The sequence below is a fragment of the Rana temporaria genome, chromosome 4 (genome assembly GCF_905171775.1).
Source record: "Rana temporaria chromosome 4, aRanTem1.1, whole genome shotgun sequence".
Classification (NCBI taxonomy): Eukaryota; Metazoa; Chordata; class Amphibia; order Anura; family Ranidae; genus Rana; species Rana temporaria.
Window position 1 is genome coordinate 119459621 of NC_053492.1, and position 14880 is coordinate 119474500.

Consider the following 14880-nt stretch of genomic DNA (forward strand, 5'->3'; position numbering starts at 1 on the left):
TGGGGGTCAAATGAGCATTTGCCAGGGGTCCCCAAAACCTGGGCTGTTCCTGAAGCCTGCGTGGGCTTACTTTATTTTGTGAATTAACACAGCCGCCCCTTCAGTTCACGGCATAGCTGGGGGGCAGGGACTAGAGGTCAGCTGACTGGTGAGGAATGTGAAGTGGGAGGGGCTGGAGGAGACCCTATCTGCTGATTTCAGCATAGGTGTCACTGCTACGAGAAACCACAAAGTCGGAGACACAGTGAGTAACACTACCTGTGATTAGAGTTGCCCTTAAAAGTCCCCACTACAGTTCTCAGATCAGCAGATGACCTTGATCAAGAGCACCTAAGTTGGCTGATCCCAACTCCCAGCCAGCACTGCCACTGATCCCAACTCCCCATCAGGGAGTAAGAGAAGGAATAAAAATAGAGACTACATGGAAGGGAGAGGAAAAGAGGGGAAGGAACAAAGAAAAAGGGAGAGAATGAATAAGAGAAAGAACAAGAAAGACGTCTAGAGAGAGATGGGGATAACAAACAAGAAATTAGGATAGAGACAGATAAAAGGGAAAGAAAAGAGGAATAAAGAGAGAGAGAGTGGTACATCCTAAAATGTTCTATAAGGGGTTTTAATACTGAGTGGAAGGGACTCAGGGAGCGCTAAATGTCCGTGGGTTAAGTCTTGTCTTGGGTGCCGACAACCCACGATAGGAAAATAATTTTACCGTTAGGGGTCCCCACAACTTGGGACATTTATCAAGGGGTCACGGCACTAGACAGGTTGAGAACCACTGCTCTAAGACCAGTTATATGAGAGTTTGACTCCAGCTGAGAAAGAACTGGGAGAAGAGGCAGGGTGTTATTTGTGCTTTAGATACACATGGCTGAAGACCTTATTCTTCAAAGGAATTTTGATATAATGTAGAAGCAGAAAATTCTGATTTTGTCAAGGCCGCTTGTTGTGTCCCCGAAAAATAGAAGCAGGTACTGAGACTAGCATTAAGACCAGTTCCTGCTCTGGTGCAATAGGGCTCAAAATGGAAGCAGCGTTAAAAGTGTGTGACCAGTGGATGCGACACCTGGTCATCCACCTGAGACTGCACTCTGAGTGGTTGAATTTTAGAGTCAACTTTGAAAAGTTTACACTGTGAATTACATCGTTAACGATCAGACATACAGGGTAACCCCGTCACACCAGTTTACATTGCTGTACTGTATATAAAGTCAAACCTTCGTTCTTCACGATGGGCATACCCTAAGGGGGTCTTCAGGGACTGTGTTCCATAGCGATGGACCATGACCCTAGACCTATAAAGCACCCCATGGCTAACACAAGCTGCACCAAGTGCCAAAGTTGGTTCCCCCACACAGGAGTCAGTGCCCAAAGCAACATCTGCAATCAGTCAGTAGATTACGTCATAAAATCTTTGCTTGACCGTGGTAAAAGATCTTGGCCAAGAAGGGAGGGGGCCCAGGTAAATCTGAATAAGTCCAGCAGTACTCCGAGAACAAACTTTTTTAAGATCAGATGATGACATGATTCCAGGCTTCAAAAGATTGGCCCTTTTAGAAGGAACACTGAAAGCAGACCCAGAACCAATAGTATCATGTAAGCTGGGGGCAACTGCTTACAGCAGCCCTTATTGCTGCACAGCCTGGTCTGTTAAACAAAGTGGAAAAATAACAGGATCAATGGGTAAAAAAAAAAAGTAGACCAGTTAAAAGGAGATTTAGAAAAACAGATAAAAACAGATAAAAACATGTTAAAGTGGTTGTAAACCCTGTTTTTAAACTTTATGCTACAGGTAAGCCTATATTAAAGCAGGGGTTTACCCTAAAATACAACTTTCTACCATGCCATTCAGCATACTAGCGTGCGCTACAGTATGCCTTTTTTTGCAGACACCGTGACATTACTATGGGTAATGTGTACACAGTAAACCTATAACGCATACCTACACTGTACCTTCAACAGCTTTATAATAAACTCACTGTATTAGAAACTGCTGGTAGTGCAGCTGTTGTATCTGGTATAGGGTTGTCATCTCTTGGTGGCGGCCGATATGCTCAGGACCCAATTCTCCCTGTAACAGGAAAAACAGTATAAGGGTAAAGACACAAACGGTTTAACATACAATAACGTTTATGTCACGGCAAAATAGAAAAAAACATGCAATACATTTCTGCAATGCATTCGCAAATGTTTTATTTCTTTATGGACCCTGCTATTAACACTTGGTTTTATTATTAACAGAGAACTGTAGGTGAAGGGTTGTGTATATGGGATTGTATGACTGTTTTATTGGTTGAACTAGATGGACTGGTGTCTTTTTTCAACCTACATTATGCAACGTTTTTATATTCAGGTAATATGTGCAATGGCATTGCAGCCAACAGTTTTTTATATATTAAAGTTACACTTCTGTTTGTCAAAAAGCAATATCTTTGTATATAATACTGGAGATTTTAGTAGACTAAAATCAAAACAATTTAGATGACTAAAATACAACAAACTAAAATAGCATTTATTTTTTAATCATTTTATTTCCTTAACAAACTAAACCAAAACACCACATCATACACATTGGACCAAATATTGATACAGATTCAAGATCCAATTACATTGCATAGCAGCCATCAAATCAAAAATAGAAAATAAAAAGTAATTGACAAAAAGCCACACTATGTCAAATTGGATATCAATCCACACCTAGTATACCAAAACTTTAGTCCCTTCTATCCACAGTGGCTCCGAGTATCCTATATATAAAAATACCTAAATTATAAATCCATAACCCCCATGGACGATATAGGCCGTATACGGCTTATCCAGCCACTTCGACCAGACTTTATCATACTTACTAGGACAGCCTCTATTCATGGGAGATTGTTATTTACCATTTGTTTCCAGTATAGAAAACGTAGAAGAGGGTTTCTTCCAATGTAAAGCAATTGGCTTTTCTCACCTAAAACAGTGCAATTTAGCAAACACTCGCTCAGACACTGTAGGAAGAATAGCCTCCACCAGGCCCAACATACAGACATTGAGACCGGCAAAGGAGCGGAATAGAATTCCACAGATCCACCACTTCCACCCAAAAAATAACTATATATGGACAGGTCCAGAAGACGTGTGTGAAATCCCCCGGTGCCGCTCCACACCGCCAACACCCAAAAGACCACGCAGGATTTATCTTTTGAAGTGTGTGTAGCGTGATTTATGCTCTAGGTATCAATTTAAACTGGATCATGTAGGCCAGGCATGTACAAAGTCCGGCCCAGGGGCCAAATGCGGCCCCCTTGTTGATTTAATATGGCCCCCCTGGGGATTTGGATATATATATTGCTTGTGGCCCCCCCAGGGCCACAAAAGATATATACTGTATTTATTGGCGCTGCTTTGGAGGGGACAGGGAGGGGGCAGGACGAGCGCCATTAGATTACATGAAGAGAATCTCCTGTTTACTCAGGAGCGTCTCTATTGAAAGTCCTGTCTCCTGGGATGCCATTTGACGACTGTTCTGTCTATCATAAAAGGCAGGACTTTGTATTAAAGAGGCCACAGAGTAAACAAGAGATTCTCCTGTTTGTAATGTGTCGGCACTCGTCCCGTCCCCTCCCTCTGCCCTCCGAGGCTGCAGATGGGCATCGTTCAGGCTGCACTGATGGCAATGGTAAGGCTGCATTCAAGGCACATGTGAGGCTGCATTTATGACACATGTGAGGCTTGCATTGGTTGCAATGGTAAGGCTGCATTGGTTGCAATGGTAAGGCTGCATTCATTGCAATGGTGAGGCTCCATTCATGGCAATGGTAAGCCTGTGCGTGTTATACGCGATAAATAGGGTATATCCAAATAACACGCCCAAGCTCATCCTTAGTCCTAAGCAGTGCTCTGGTATTCGTTGGGGCCACAAAAATAAATATATACAGTATATCCAAATAACACGCCCAAGCTCATTTATTCACCACACACAGCCACAAAGGCAAGAGAATTCTTGTTGGGCAGTGTAGCGTAGTAGTGCTCAGACGAACACACTTAGACCAAATTTTAATGGTTCAAAGAATGTCAGGCAAAATAGTCGGCCCTCACGCATGTTCACTTAATCAAATCTGGCCCTCTTTGAAAAAAGTTTGGACACCCCTGATGTAGGCTCTCAAGAATATCAGAGACTGTAAAAGAAGATCCCAAACACTCCTCCAGTCTTCCATAGCCAGAGGTGGTATGTCACACATCCACCTAACTATAAGACCCTCTAATGGCAGGAGTGAAATTAAGAGGGGAATACAGTCTCTCCAAACATTCAGACCCAAGTACTGATTCTAGAGTAGATTGTTTCCACACAATAGTCTAATGATTACACAGAGTATAAAAAGTAAAAGAAAGTTGAAACTGTCTGAATAAATCAGAACTAGGCAAATCAAATATTAAGTGTAAAAGAAAAAAATCGGTGCCAATATGGGATATGATCTCCCTTTCCCTGAAGAAAGCAAGTTTGGATATCCATTTGATGTGTAAAATCCATTGAAAAGGGAGCTTTGCATAGCACGGATGGGACATCTGCACCTTCATTGAAATCCTCAGATGCTGATCCCCATCTGGCTGATGGTGTGTGGACATGCCTATTTGATCTCTATAACCCGAGATCCAACAGATCTGGTAAGCGGCAGTGATTGCCACATTTTCTTTGATGAACAGAAAATCTTGCCTGCAGACAAGTCGCCATTCTGTTGCAATTGTGGATACCGGGAATTGTGAAGTTACTCCAATTATTTTTGGATCCCTAATTGCTTGTTTGGGACATTGTATCCATTTTCCAGATATTCTCTCATTTATGTCATTTAAGGTTTTAAACACATTTTCCCCCCTTTTTGGATATTTGTGGTAGCGCATTATTTTTTGTTTTACAAATTAAAAATTGAGCCAAGGTGTAGAGAAAGTAGACCATTTCTGATCAGTAACCACCTGAGAAAGTAATTTATTATATTTAGTCCATGCAGTAGGCTCTGGTAAATGGCATTTTAGTCAAAAGACTGACTAAAACTTAATTGAAATTTGATGCCAAAATTAACACTGCTTGGAACTAATGGTCTGGGATGTCTGTGACCCAGAGAAGGGCAAACTGTAGCAGACATTCCCCAATCTTAGAAGTGAGGGCGCTCCTTCATTGTGGAGATGTCTCTGAGGAAGGCCTGGAAGGGCTGAGCTTCGGTTTTGAAGTTGAAGACTGTACATGTGAAATTAGAATTAGGGTTGCACTGATACTGGTACTGATACTAAGCATTTGCACAAGTATCGGTATTCTGCAAATACTCCAATACCTGAAACTTATACTTTCAGGCTCAGTTCTTTCAGCTGTCAGTGTGATTCACCCACTGACAGCTGAAGTGTAAACCAAGTCCTGGCAATTGGAGCTGTTAAAAAAAAAAAAAAAAAAAAAAAAAAAAAAAGCAGCCGGGCAATGTTTATCAACATTGCTAAGCCCCTGAAACTGAAAGATAAAAAGAAACACTTCTTTTTTGCAATTATTCATCTGTTTAACCCCTTAATTTATACTGATCAACCTTGATTAACTCCTTATTCTCCTGATATGTTTTGTTCACTATTTTATAAACTATTAAAATTTAAAACGGTTTGCTTGTTCATATTTTTACACTTTACCATCTATTTAATATACAATTTACACGTCTCATATTAAAAAAAAGCACAAAATTTAAAAAAATGAATGTATTTCATTTGCAAATAACTTTTCAATTCTTTGTACCATTGCGGACAGCTGATGAAGTATAAACAAAACAGTTGCGGTAGGTATCATACACACACACACACACACACACACACACACACACACACACACACACACACACACACACACACACACACACACACACACACACATATATATATATATATATATATATATATATATATATATATATATATAAAAATCGGTACTCGTTTAAAAAACATTGAAATGTACACGCCACTTAATCATAGGATGCTATGATTATGATTAAGTGGCGTAATCTGCCACGCAACGCGTGAGGAAAGTTTAGCTGTTGGTGACGTCGAGAGCGGAGAACATCTTCATCTGATGTTCATAACTGCAAACCTAAATGTGAGTGTATATTGCGTTTTTATTAAAAGTTTTTGTACGATTTACACTATGGTGAGTGTTTCTTCCTTATGCATTTTGTGGGAGCCATTGGTCTAAGGAGAGAGGGACTTGAATACTGGCTAAATGCTGCTACTGATGTGGAAGTATATGTGACCTGCATATGTATTGGTAAAGAGAAGCTGCGACCATTGGGAACTTCATTAAGGCTTATTTTAAGCCTCCTAGAGGTGAGAGGCTGGTGCTACTGGTCATTCTGTGTGGAGCACGTTTTTGGATTTGCTGTTTGAGCATTGCACTTTGAGAACAATCCTGTGGACATGAATTAATATCCCTGAGCTGTGTGTCTTGGATTTTTCCCCGGATTGCCAATTTGCACATTTATTGCACATTTGCATGAAGCATTTATTTCACTTCTCTTCAATAAGTTTGGACTTTATTTTTGATTTATTTTAGATTGTATGCACTTTAATAAGTGATGTATTTATCAGCACGTATCACTTATATGCACAGTAATTATTGCTGCACATTCATTTTTATCTATTGCAAAATATTCATTGATTATATCACTGGTTTTTACAGTGTTTTGTAAATATTTATTCATCATCGGTGAGCACATTGTACTTTATATTATTGTACATTAGGTATTTATATATTTTGTAATTTACTGGTAAGCGCCCCAACACTCCCCATTCCTCATCCTCATTAGATTGCCCCTTTACATCAGGTGTCCCTATCACAGTGCTCCTTTACATCAGGCATTCCCATCAGAGTGCTCCCTTACATCAGGTGTCCCCCCTTAACCCAATATGTGTCCATCAGCATGCCCCTTATTTTATGTTAACCACTTAACGCCCGCCGCACACCTATTTACGTCCACAGAATGACACGTACAGGCAGATGGGCGTATATATACACGTCCCTGCCTTCTAGCGGGTCGGGGGTCCGATCGGGACCCCCCCCCCCCCGCTGCGTGCGGCTTACCTCGGGGAGCGATCGGGGATGACGTCGCGGCTATTCGTTTATAGCCGCCCCGTCGCGATCGCTCCCCGGAGTGATCGGGGATGATGGCGCGGCTATTCGTTTATAGCCGCCCCGTGCTTCACTGTGGCGGCTGCATCGATCGAGTGATCCCTTTTATAGGGAGACTCGATCGATGACGTCAGTCCTACAGCCACACCCCCCTACAGTTGTACACACACACTAGGTGGTTAACTCCCAAACTGCAACTGTAATTTTCACAATAAACAGTGCAATGTAAATGCATTTTTTGCTGTGAAAAAGACAATGGTCCCAAAAATGTGTCAAAATTGTCCGAAGAGTCCGCCATAATGTCGCAGTCACGAAAAAAAACGCTGATCGCCGCCATCAGTAGTAAAAAAAAAATTATGATGAATAAAAATGCAATAAAACTATCCCCTATTTTGTAAACGCTATAAATTTTGCGCAAACCCATCGATAAACACTTATTGCGATTTTTTTTTTTTACGAAAATAGGTAGAAGAATACGTATCGGCCTAAACTGAGGAAATTTTTTTTTATATATATGTTTTTGGGGGATATTTATTATAGCAAAAAGTAAAAAATATTGCATTTTTTTTCAAAAATTGTCGCTCTATTTTTGTTTATAGCGCAAAAAATAAAACGCGCAGAGGTGATCAAATACCACCAAAAGAAAGCTCTATTTGTGGGAAAAAAAGGACGCCAATTTTGTTTGGGAGCCACGTCGCACGACCGCGCAATTGTCTGTTAAAGCGACGTAGTGCCGAATTGCAAAACCAGGCCTGGGCATTTAGCAACAAAATGGTCAGGGGCTTAAGTGGTTAAGGATCACTTTGATTGCGCACATTTTATGTTATGGTTGTAAAGGAATTTTTTTGTTTCCCTAAATAGCTTCCTTTACCTTAGTGTAGTAGTCCTTCACTTACCTCATCCTTCGATTTTGCTTTTAAATGTCCTTATTTCTTCTGAGAAATCCTCACTTCCTGTTCTTCTGTCTAACTACACACCGCAATGCAAGGCTTTCTTCCTGGTGTGGAGAAAGCCTCTTGAGGGGGCGAACAGGAGTGTCAGGACGCCCACTAACACTATCTGCAAAGTAGAGTGTCCTGACTTGCCTGCTCGGCCTCTCCCCCCTCAAGAGGCTTTCTCCACACCAGGGAAAAAGCCTTGCATTACAGTGTTGAGTTACAGACAGAAGAACAGGAAGTGAGCATTTCTCATAAGAAATAAGGACATTTAAAAGCAAAATCGAAGGATGAGGTACGTGAAGGAGGACTGCACTGAGGTAAAGGAAGCTATTTAGGGAAAAAAATAATTCCTTTAAACCCCTTTAAGGGCAGGCAGGGAGCGAAAGCCAGCAGAGGTAGCAGGTTGCAAAGGGCGAGAGCGGCGCCGGGAGACTTGCTGGAGGGGGCCTGGTGTGCATATTACCGCGCGGCTGGCAAATAAAGAGATGGGAGCCGCAAGAAAACAAGCAGCAGGGTTCGGGTACGCACGTGAGGTCACGCCTTACCTCACAGCCCAGCCAGGGCGGGACGCACATGCAATGTCATTGGCTGCAGGGATGACTGTTGGTTCCTGCACCCAATAACGATGGAGCAGAGGCACTTTACACTGGCGGTCCGAACGAAAGCATTGCTTGGTCCATGTTCGGACCGTGAGCCACCATTTGATGACGGCTGTTTCAGGGCATCCACAAAGAATGGTAGATCAGAAGGCAATTGCTGTAACTGCTCTAACAGTATGATCCTGACCTACAGGGTCACGCAGGTTGTTTATTGTCCTACTTCAGTTAGCTGCAGTTTAACATACTGAAATTGCAGACAGAACTGGCTGAAGGGCTGGGCCTGCAAGAAAAAAGAAAGCCTTTAGCCTTTCTGACACAATCACATACTGTGAGTACTCGTGAAATAGTGTGCAGAGGATAGGGTAAGCATATTTGTAAGGAGTAGACGGTAACCCAGGTGTAGATCATTGGAGGAAGCGCAGCCAAGTCATTTAGAAGGGTTCTAGGCAGAAGTGGCAGTTAAGTTTGCGAACAGTGGTGTGATGTAAGGAAAGACGCTGCAATTAGACTTTTTCTAAGGTCAATCTTGGAAAGTGAGTGTGTCCACTTGGAATGGTGGTGGTTACACTGAAATATTAATTGTCCAAAGTAATGAAGAAATCAAAAGAAGAATCACAGACTGTTGCCACACAAGCTTATATAGTGGGGACTCTTAAGCTGGATACACACTGGGCTAAAATTGTCCGGTTCAGTAGGAACCAGGGGGCTCTCCCGTTCGTGTGTACAGTTGTCTATCCAACAAAAGCTCACCGTTGGCTTTTCTGGAAGGGACATGCTGGAAAACCAGCATCCAATCAGCATTTGCAGCCAATGGCTGCGAGTGCTAATCAATCAATTCTGTAAATTCTTTAAACATTCATCTCAGGCTGAATGCTTAAAGCTTATGTTTAGTTTCCTTTATTTTTTTTAATCAGCACATAATACTTACATTGTTCCTTGTGTTAGTATCTGCCCTCTTCATTTAAATTTTCAGTCTTCTGTTGCCCTCCGGAACACCGGAGGTGTACTACTACGAGGGTCAATACAAGCCACTGGACGTGCCTATAGGCACTTGTCAAATTTCCAATTGGACAGTTTGTTTATTGTCCAGTTAACCACTTAAGACCCGGACCAAAATGCAGCTAAAAGACTCGGCCAGGTTTTGCGATTCGGCACTGCGTCGCTTTAACAGAGAATTGCGCGGTCGTGCAACGTGGCTCCCAAACAAAATTGGCGTCCTTTTTTTCCCACAAATAGAGCTTTCTTTTGGTGGTATTTGATCACCTCTGCAGTTATTTTTTGCGCTATAAACAAAAATAGAGCGACAATTTTGAAAAAAATGCAATATTTTTTACTTTTTGCTATAATAAATTTCCCCCGAAAATATACATAAAAAAAAAATTTCCTCAGTTTAGGCCGATACGTATTCTTCTACATATTTTTGGTAAAAAAAAAAATTGCAATAAGCGTTTATCGGTTGGTTTGCGCAAACTAGGGGATAGTTTTATTGCATTTTTATTAATTTTTTTCTTTACTACTAATGGCGGCGATCAGCGATTTTTTTTCGAGACTGCGACATTATGGCAGAAACTTCGGACAATTTTGACACATTTTTGGGACCATTGTCATTTTCACAGCAAAAAACGCATTTAAAATGCATTGTTTATGTTTTATTGTTAACCACAGGGGTGCGGATGGGGTTATGTGTGACCTCATGTGTGTTCACAACTGTAGGGGGGTGTGGCTGTAGGTGTGACGTCATCGATTATGTATCCCTATAAAAAGGGATCACACGATCGATGCTGCCGCCACAGTGAAGAACGGGGAAGCCGTGTTTACACACGGCTCTAACCGTTCTTCAGCTCCGGGGACCGATCGCGGGACTGCAGCGGCAATCGGTGTCATGGTCTTACCTCCTTGCTGTCCTCCTTCGTTTGACATGTGCTGGCGGCCATCTTGGTTTCTGGGTTTCTTGTAGCCTCCCACCCTGCGGCTCCTCCTTCCCACTGGGAGGAGTTGGATGCCTGGCTCATATATATAGGAGGTCTGTGGTTTCAGTTCCTTGCTTGGTCCTCCTGTGTTCACATGCTTCTAAGACTGCTGCTGCTTCTGGTTCCGATCCTGGATTCGTCTGACTACCCTGCTGGTTCCTGATCCTGGCTTCGTCTGACTACCCTTCTGGTTCCTGACCTCTGGCTTCGCAAGACTCTGCTTCGGGTTCACCATCCGTTTGGACTTTTGCTTTAATGCTTGATATTCAATAAAGCCTTCTTATTTTCACTTATCTCTTGTTGTACGTCTGGTTCATGGTTCCGTAACATTAGGACCAAGCCATGAATTTTGACGGTACAGAGCCATCCTCGCTACCCACGCTGGTTGCCAGACTTGATCAGCTGGAGTCCCTGTTGGGTCAGTTCGCCGTGGCGTTGCAAACCCTGCTTGAACGCACGGATCATTTCGCTCCTGTTGCCGATGGGTCGGTTGTCGCTCCTGGGCCCGCTCCTACTGCCGCTCCGGTTGTTGCGCCAGAGTCTACCCCGACACCTGTTGTTGCGCCTGCGGTGTTTCGGGGTATGACCGGTTCTGCCCCCTTCCACAGCGAGGTGCCGAGGTTTCCTTAACCAAGTGGGCATTTATTTCGAGTTGCTGCCACATGCCTTTCCCACTGAGAGATCAAAGGTGGGGTTCTTGATCTCGCTGCTCTCGGACAAGGCCTTGGCCTGGGCCAGCCCTTTATGGGAGAACAACAATCCGGTGGTTGCCGAGTTTTCCGGTTTTGTTGCTTCTCTTCGGAAGGTATTCGATGTGCCGGCTCGCGCCGCCTCTGCTGCGAAGCTCCTTATGTCCGTCAGACAGGGTTCACGATCCGTAGCCGAATACGCCATTGAGTTTCGTACCCTGGCAGCAGAGGTAGGCTGGAATAATGAGGCTCTGGTCGCTGCTTTCTCTCATGGTCTCTCGGATGCCTTGAAGGATGAGGTTGCAGCTAAGGACCTACCAGTGGAGCTCGAGGCTCTTATTTCTTTCCTGATTTTGATTGACACCAGACTCAGGGAGAGACCTTCCTTTAAGGAGAGCCTGCGGAGGCCTCCTAACAGTTTGGCGCCTAACGTTTGCTGTCCCACCCGTGCCTCCCTCTCCTCCCACGCCTCCTGGTGTTGACTTGTCTGGGGGTGAACCCATGCAGCTGGGGTTTGCTCGCCTGTCCGAGGGGGAGAGGGTACTCCGGAGACGCGAGGGCCGATGCATGTACTGTGGTCTCGGTGGGCATTTTCGGTTGGCATGTCCGAACCGTCCGGGAAACGCTCGCACCTGAGATCCTGTCGGGGGCAGATCTTGGGTGGAGTCTCCTCGTCCCCGGTTTCCCGTGTTGATAAACCACTGATCACTGTTGTCCTCTCCTGGGTCGGGGGCTCGGTGACGACCCAGGCGTTGGTGGACTCTGGTGCTGGTGGTTTTTTCATCGATAGTGAGTTCGCTGCCGCCAATTCCATTCCTCTACAGGCTCGAGGTTCCCCGCTGGCTCTAGAGGCGATAGACGGCAGACCCCTCCAGCCGTCACACGTGACTCACGAGACCCTTCCAGTGGGGATAGCCATTGGTGTCGTTCACAGAGAGTCGGTCTGCTTCCAAGTTATTTCGTCTCCACACTACTCGGTGGTCTTGGGGTACCCCTGGCTCCAGAAGCATAATCCGACTTTCGACTGGAGATCGGCCGAGATCCTCTCATGGTCACCACAGTGTGGGGCTAAGTGCATCCATGGGCCTGTCAAGTTGCTGTGTACTTCCTCGGACTCTCTGTTGCCTCCTGAATACGAGGAATACCGGGATGTATTCGATAAGGTACGCGCAGTTGCCCTACCTCCGCACCGCCCATATGATTGTGCCATAGAGTTACAACCTGGTGCCGTTCCTCCTCGCGGCAGGGTCTATCCACTGTCGGTTGCGGAGAATGAGGCCATGGAGGAGTACGTGATGGAGGCGCTGTCCCGTGGTCACATTCGCAAATCCTCGTCCCCGGCAGGGGCTGGATTTTTCTTTGTGAAAAAGAAGGGCGGTGAGTTGAGGCCTTGCATCGATTACAGGGGTCTTAATCGCATCACGATCAAGAACGCTTACCCGATACCCTTGATTTCCGAGCTGTTCGATCGCCTTAAGGGGGCCACGGTCTTTACCAAACTCGACCTGAGGGCGGCATATAACCTGGTAAGGATCAAGGCGGGCGATGAGTGGAAGACCGCGTTTAACACCAGGACCGGTCATTATGAATCCTTGGTTATGCCCTTTGGGTTGTGCAATGCGCCCGCAGTCTTTCAGGAATTCATCAACGATGTTTTCCGTGACCTGTTGCAGCAGTGTGTGGTGGTCTATTTGGATGACATCTTGGTATACTCCGAATCCATGGAGGCCCACATTCTGGATGTCAAGCGAGTGTTGCAACGGTTACGAGAGAACAAGCTGTTCGGTAAGCTTGAGAAATGCGAATTTCACCGATCCCAGGTAACCTTCTTAGGTTACATCATTTCCGCTGAGGGGTTCTCCATGGACCCTGAGAAGGTTTCGGCTGTCTTACAGTGGCCTCAGCCCAGTGGTCTTCGTTCCTTGCAGCGCTTTTTGGGCTTCGCCAATTATTATCGGAAGTTCATCAGGGACTTCTCCGTGCTGGCCAAGCCTCTCACGGATCTGACCAGGAAGGGCAGTAATTCCCAGGTCTGGCCGCTCGAGGCCATCCGGGCTTTTAAGGGCCTAAAATCCGCCTTTGTGTCGGCTCCGATTCTGTCTCATCCCAACCCTGGGTTGCCCTTTGTCCTGGAGGTGGACGCGTCTGAGACGGGAGTAGGCGCCCTTCTGTCTCAGCGTAGAACACCAGAGGGTCCGCTGCTTCCTTGTGGGTTTTACTCCCGGAAACTGTCACCCGCGGAGTGCAACTATCAGATTGGTGACAGGGAGTTATTGGCCATAGTGCAGGCTCTCAAGGAGTGGAGGCACTTGCTCGAGGGCTCGGTGGTTCCGGTTCTCATCCTGACGGACCACAAGAATCTGACCTACCTTTCTGAGGCCAAGAGATTGATACCACGTCAGGCCAGATGGGCTCTGTTCTTGTCACGTTTTAATTATGTGGTCTCCTACCTACCCGGTTCCAAGAACATCAGGGCGGATGCCTTATCACGGCAGTACTCCGAGCTGTCCAGGGAGGAATCTATACCGACTTCGGTCATACCTCCGAATCAGATCCTGGCCGCCATTCGCACCAGCCTGACCTCTCCCCTTGGTGAGCAGATTTTGGCGGCTCAATCTGGTGCTCCCTCTGGGAGACCCTACGGCAGATGTTTTGTGCCTGAGGAGTTGCGCACTCGGTTGTTGCGAACCTACCATAACTCCAAGACCGTGGGGCATCCTGGTAAGAATCAGCTGTCCTGGGCTGTTTCACGTCTGTTCTGGTGGCCTTCCCTACGTTCCGACATCGCCGCATATGTAGCGGCATGCTCCGTTTGTGCCCAAAGTAAGTCCCCTCGGCACCTTCCGTTGGGCCTGCTGCAACCCATAGCCACCGGGGAGCGCCCATGGTCACACCTGGGGATGGATTTCATTGTGGACCTCCCTGCATCCCGAGGCCATACGGTCATTCTGATGATTGTGGATCGGTTTTCCAAAATGTGCCACTGTGTTCCTCTCAAGAAGTTACCCTCTGCACAAGAGTTGGCCACGATTTTTGCCTGGGAGGTCTTCCGATTGCACGGTTTGCCCAAGGAGATAGTGTCGGATCGGGGGAGTCAGTTTGTGTCCAGGTTCTGGCGCGCCTTTTGCTCCCAGTTGGGGATTCATCTCTCCTTCTCCTCGGCCTACCACCCTCAGTCCAATAGGGCCGCAGAACGATCCAATCAGGCATTGGAGCAATTCCTTCGTTGCTATGTCTCCGATCACCAGGACAATTGGGTTGACCTCCTGCCTTGGGCTGAGTTTGCCAGGAACACGGCGATGAACTCTTCCTCTGGGACGTCTCCCTTCTTGGCCAATTATGGGTTCCAACCTGCCGTGTTACCGGAGGCATTCTCTCCCCAGGATATTCCGGCTGTGGAGGATCACCTTTCCGTCCTACGCGCCTCTTGGGTACAGATCCAGAAGTCCCTTGAGGTCTCTGCGCAGCGCCAGAAACTCCAGGCTGATCGCAGACGAGCGCCTGCTCCTTCCTACCAGGTCGGAGACCGTGTATGGTTGTCCACTCGCAACC

The 14880-nt window shown here is 45.7% G+C and overlaps 1 protein-coding gene across 2 annotated transcripts in view; it reads right to left on the minus strand.

The window, feature by feature from the left end:
* The window catches only part of GIGYF2 (GRB10 interacting GYF protein 2), a 183988-nt gene that overhangs the window by 57325 nt on the left and 111783 nt on the right, over positions 1 to 14880 (minus strand). For both annotated transcript variants that reach the window (XM_040348946.1, XM_040348947.1), the window contains one exon: positions 1977 to 2068. In XM_040348946.1, the coding sequence (XP_040204880.1) occupies positions 1977 to 2068 (92 nt within the window). The remainder of the gene's footprint in view (positions 1 to 1976; positions 2069 to 14880) is intronic.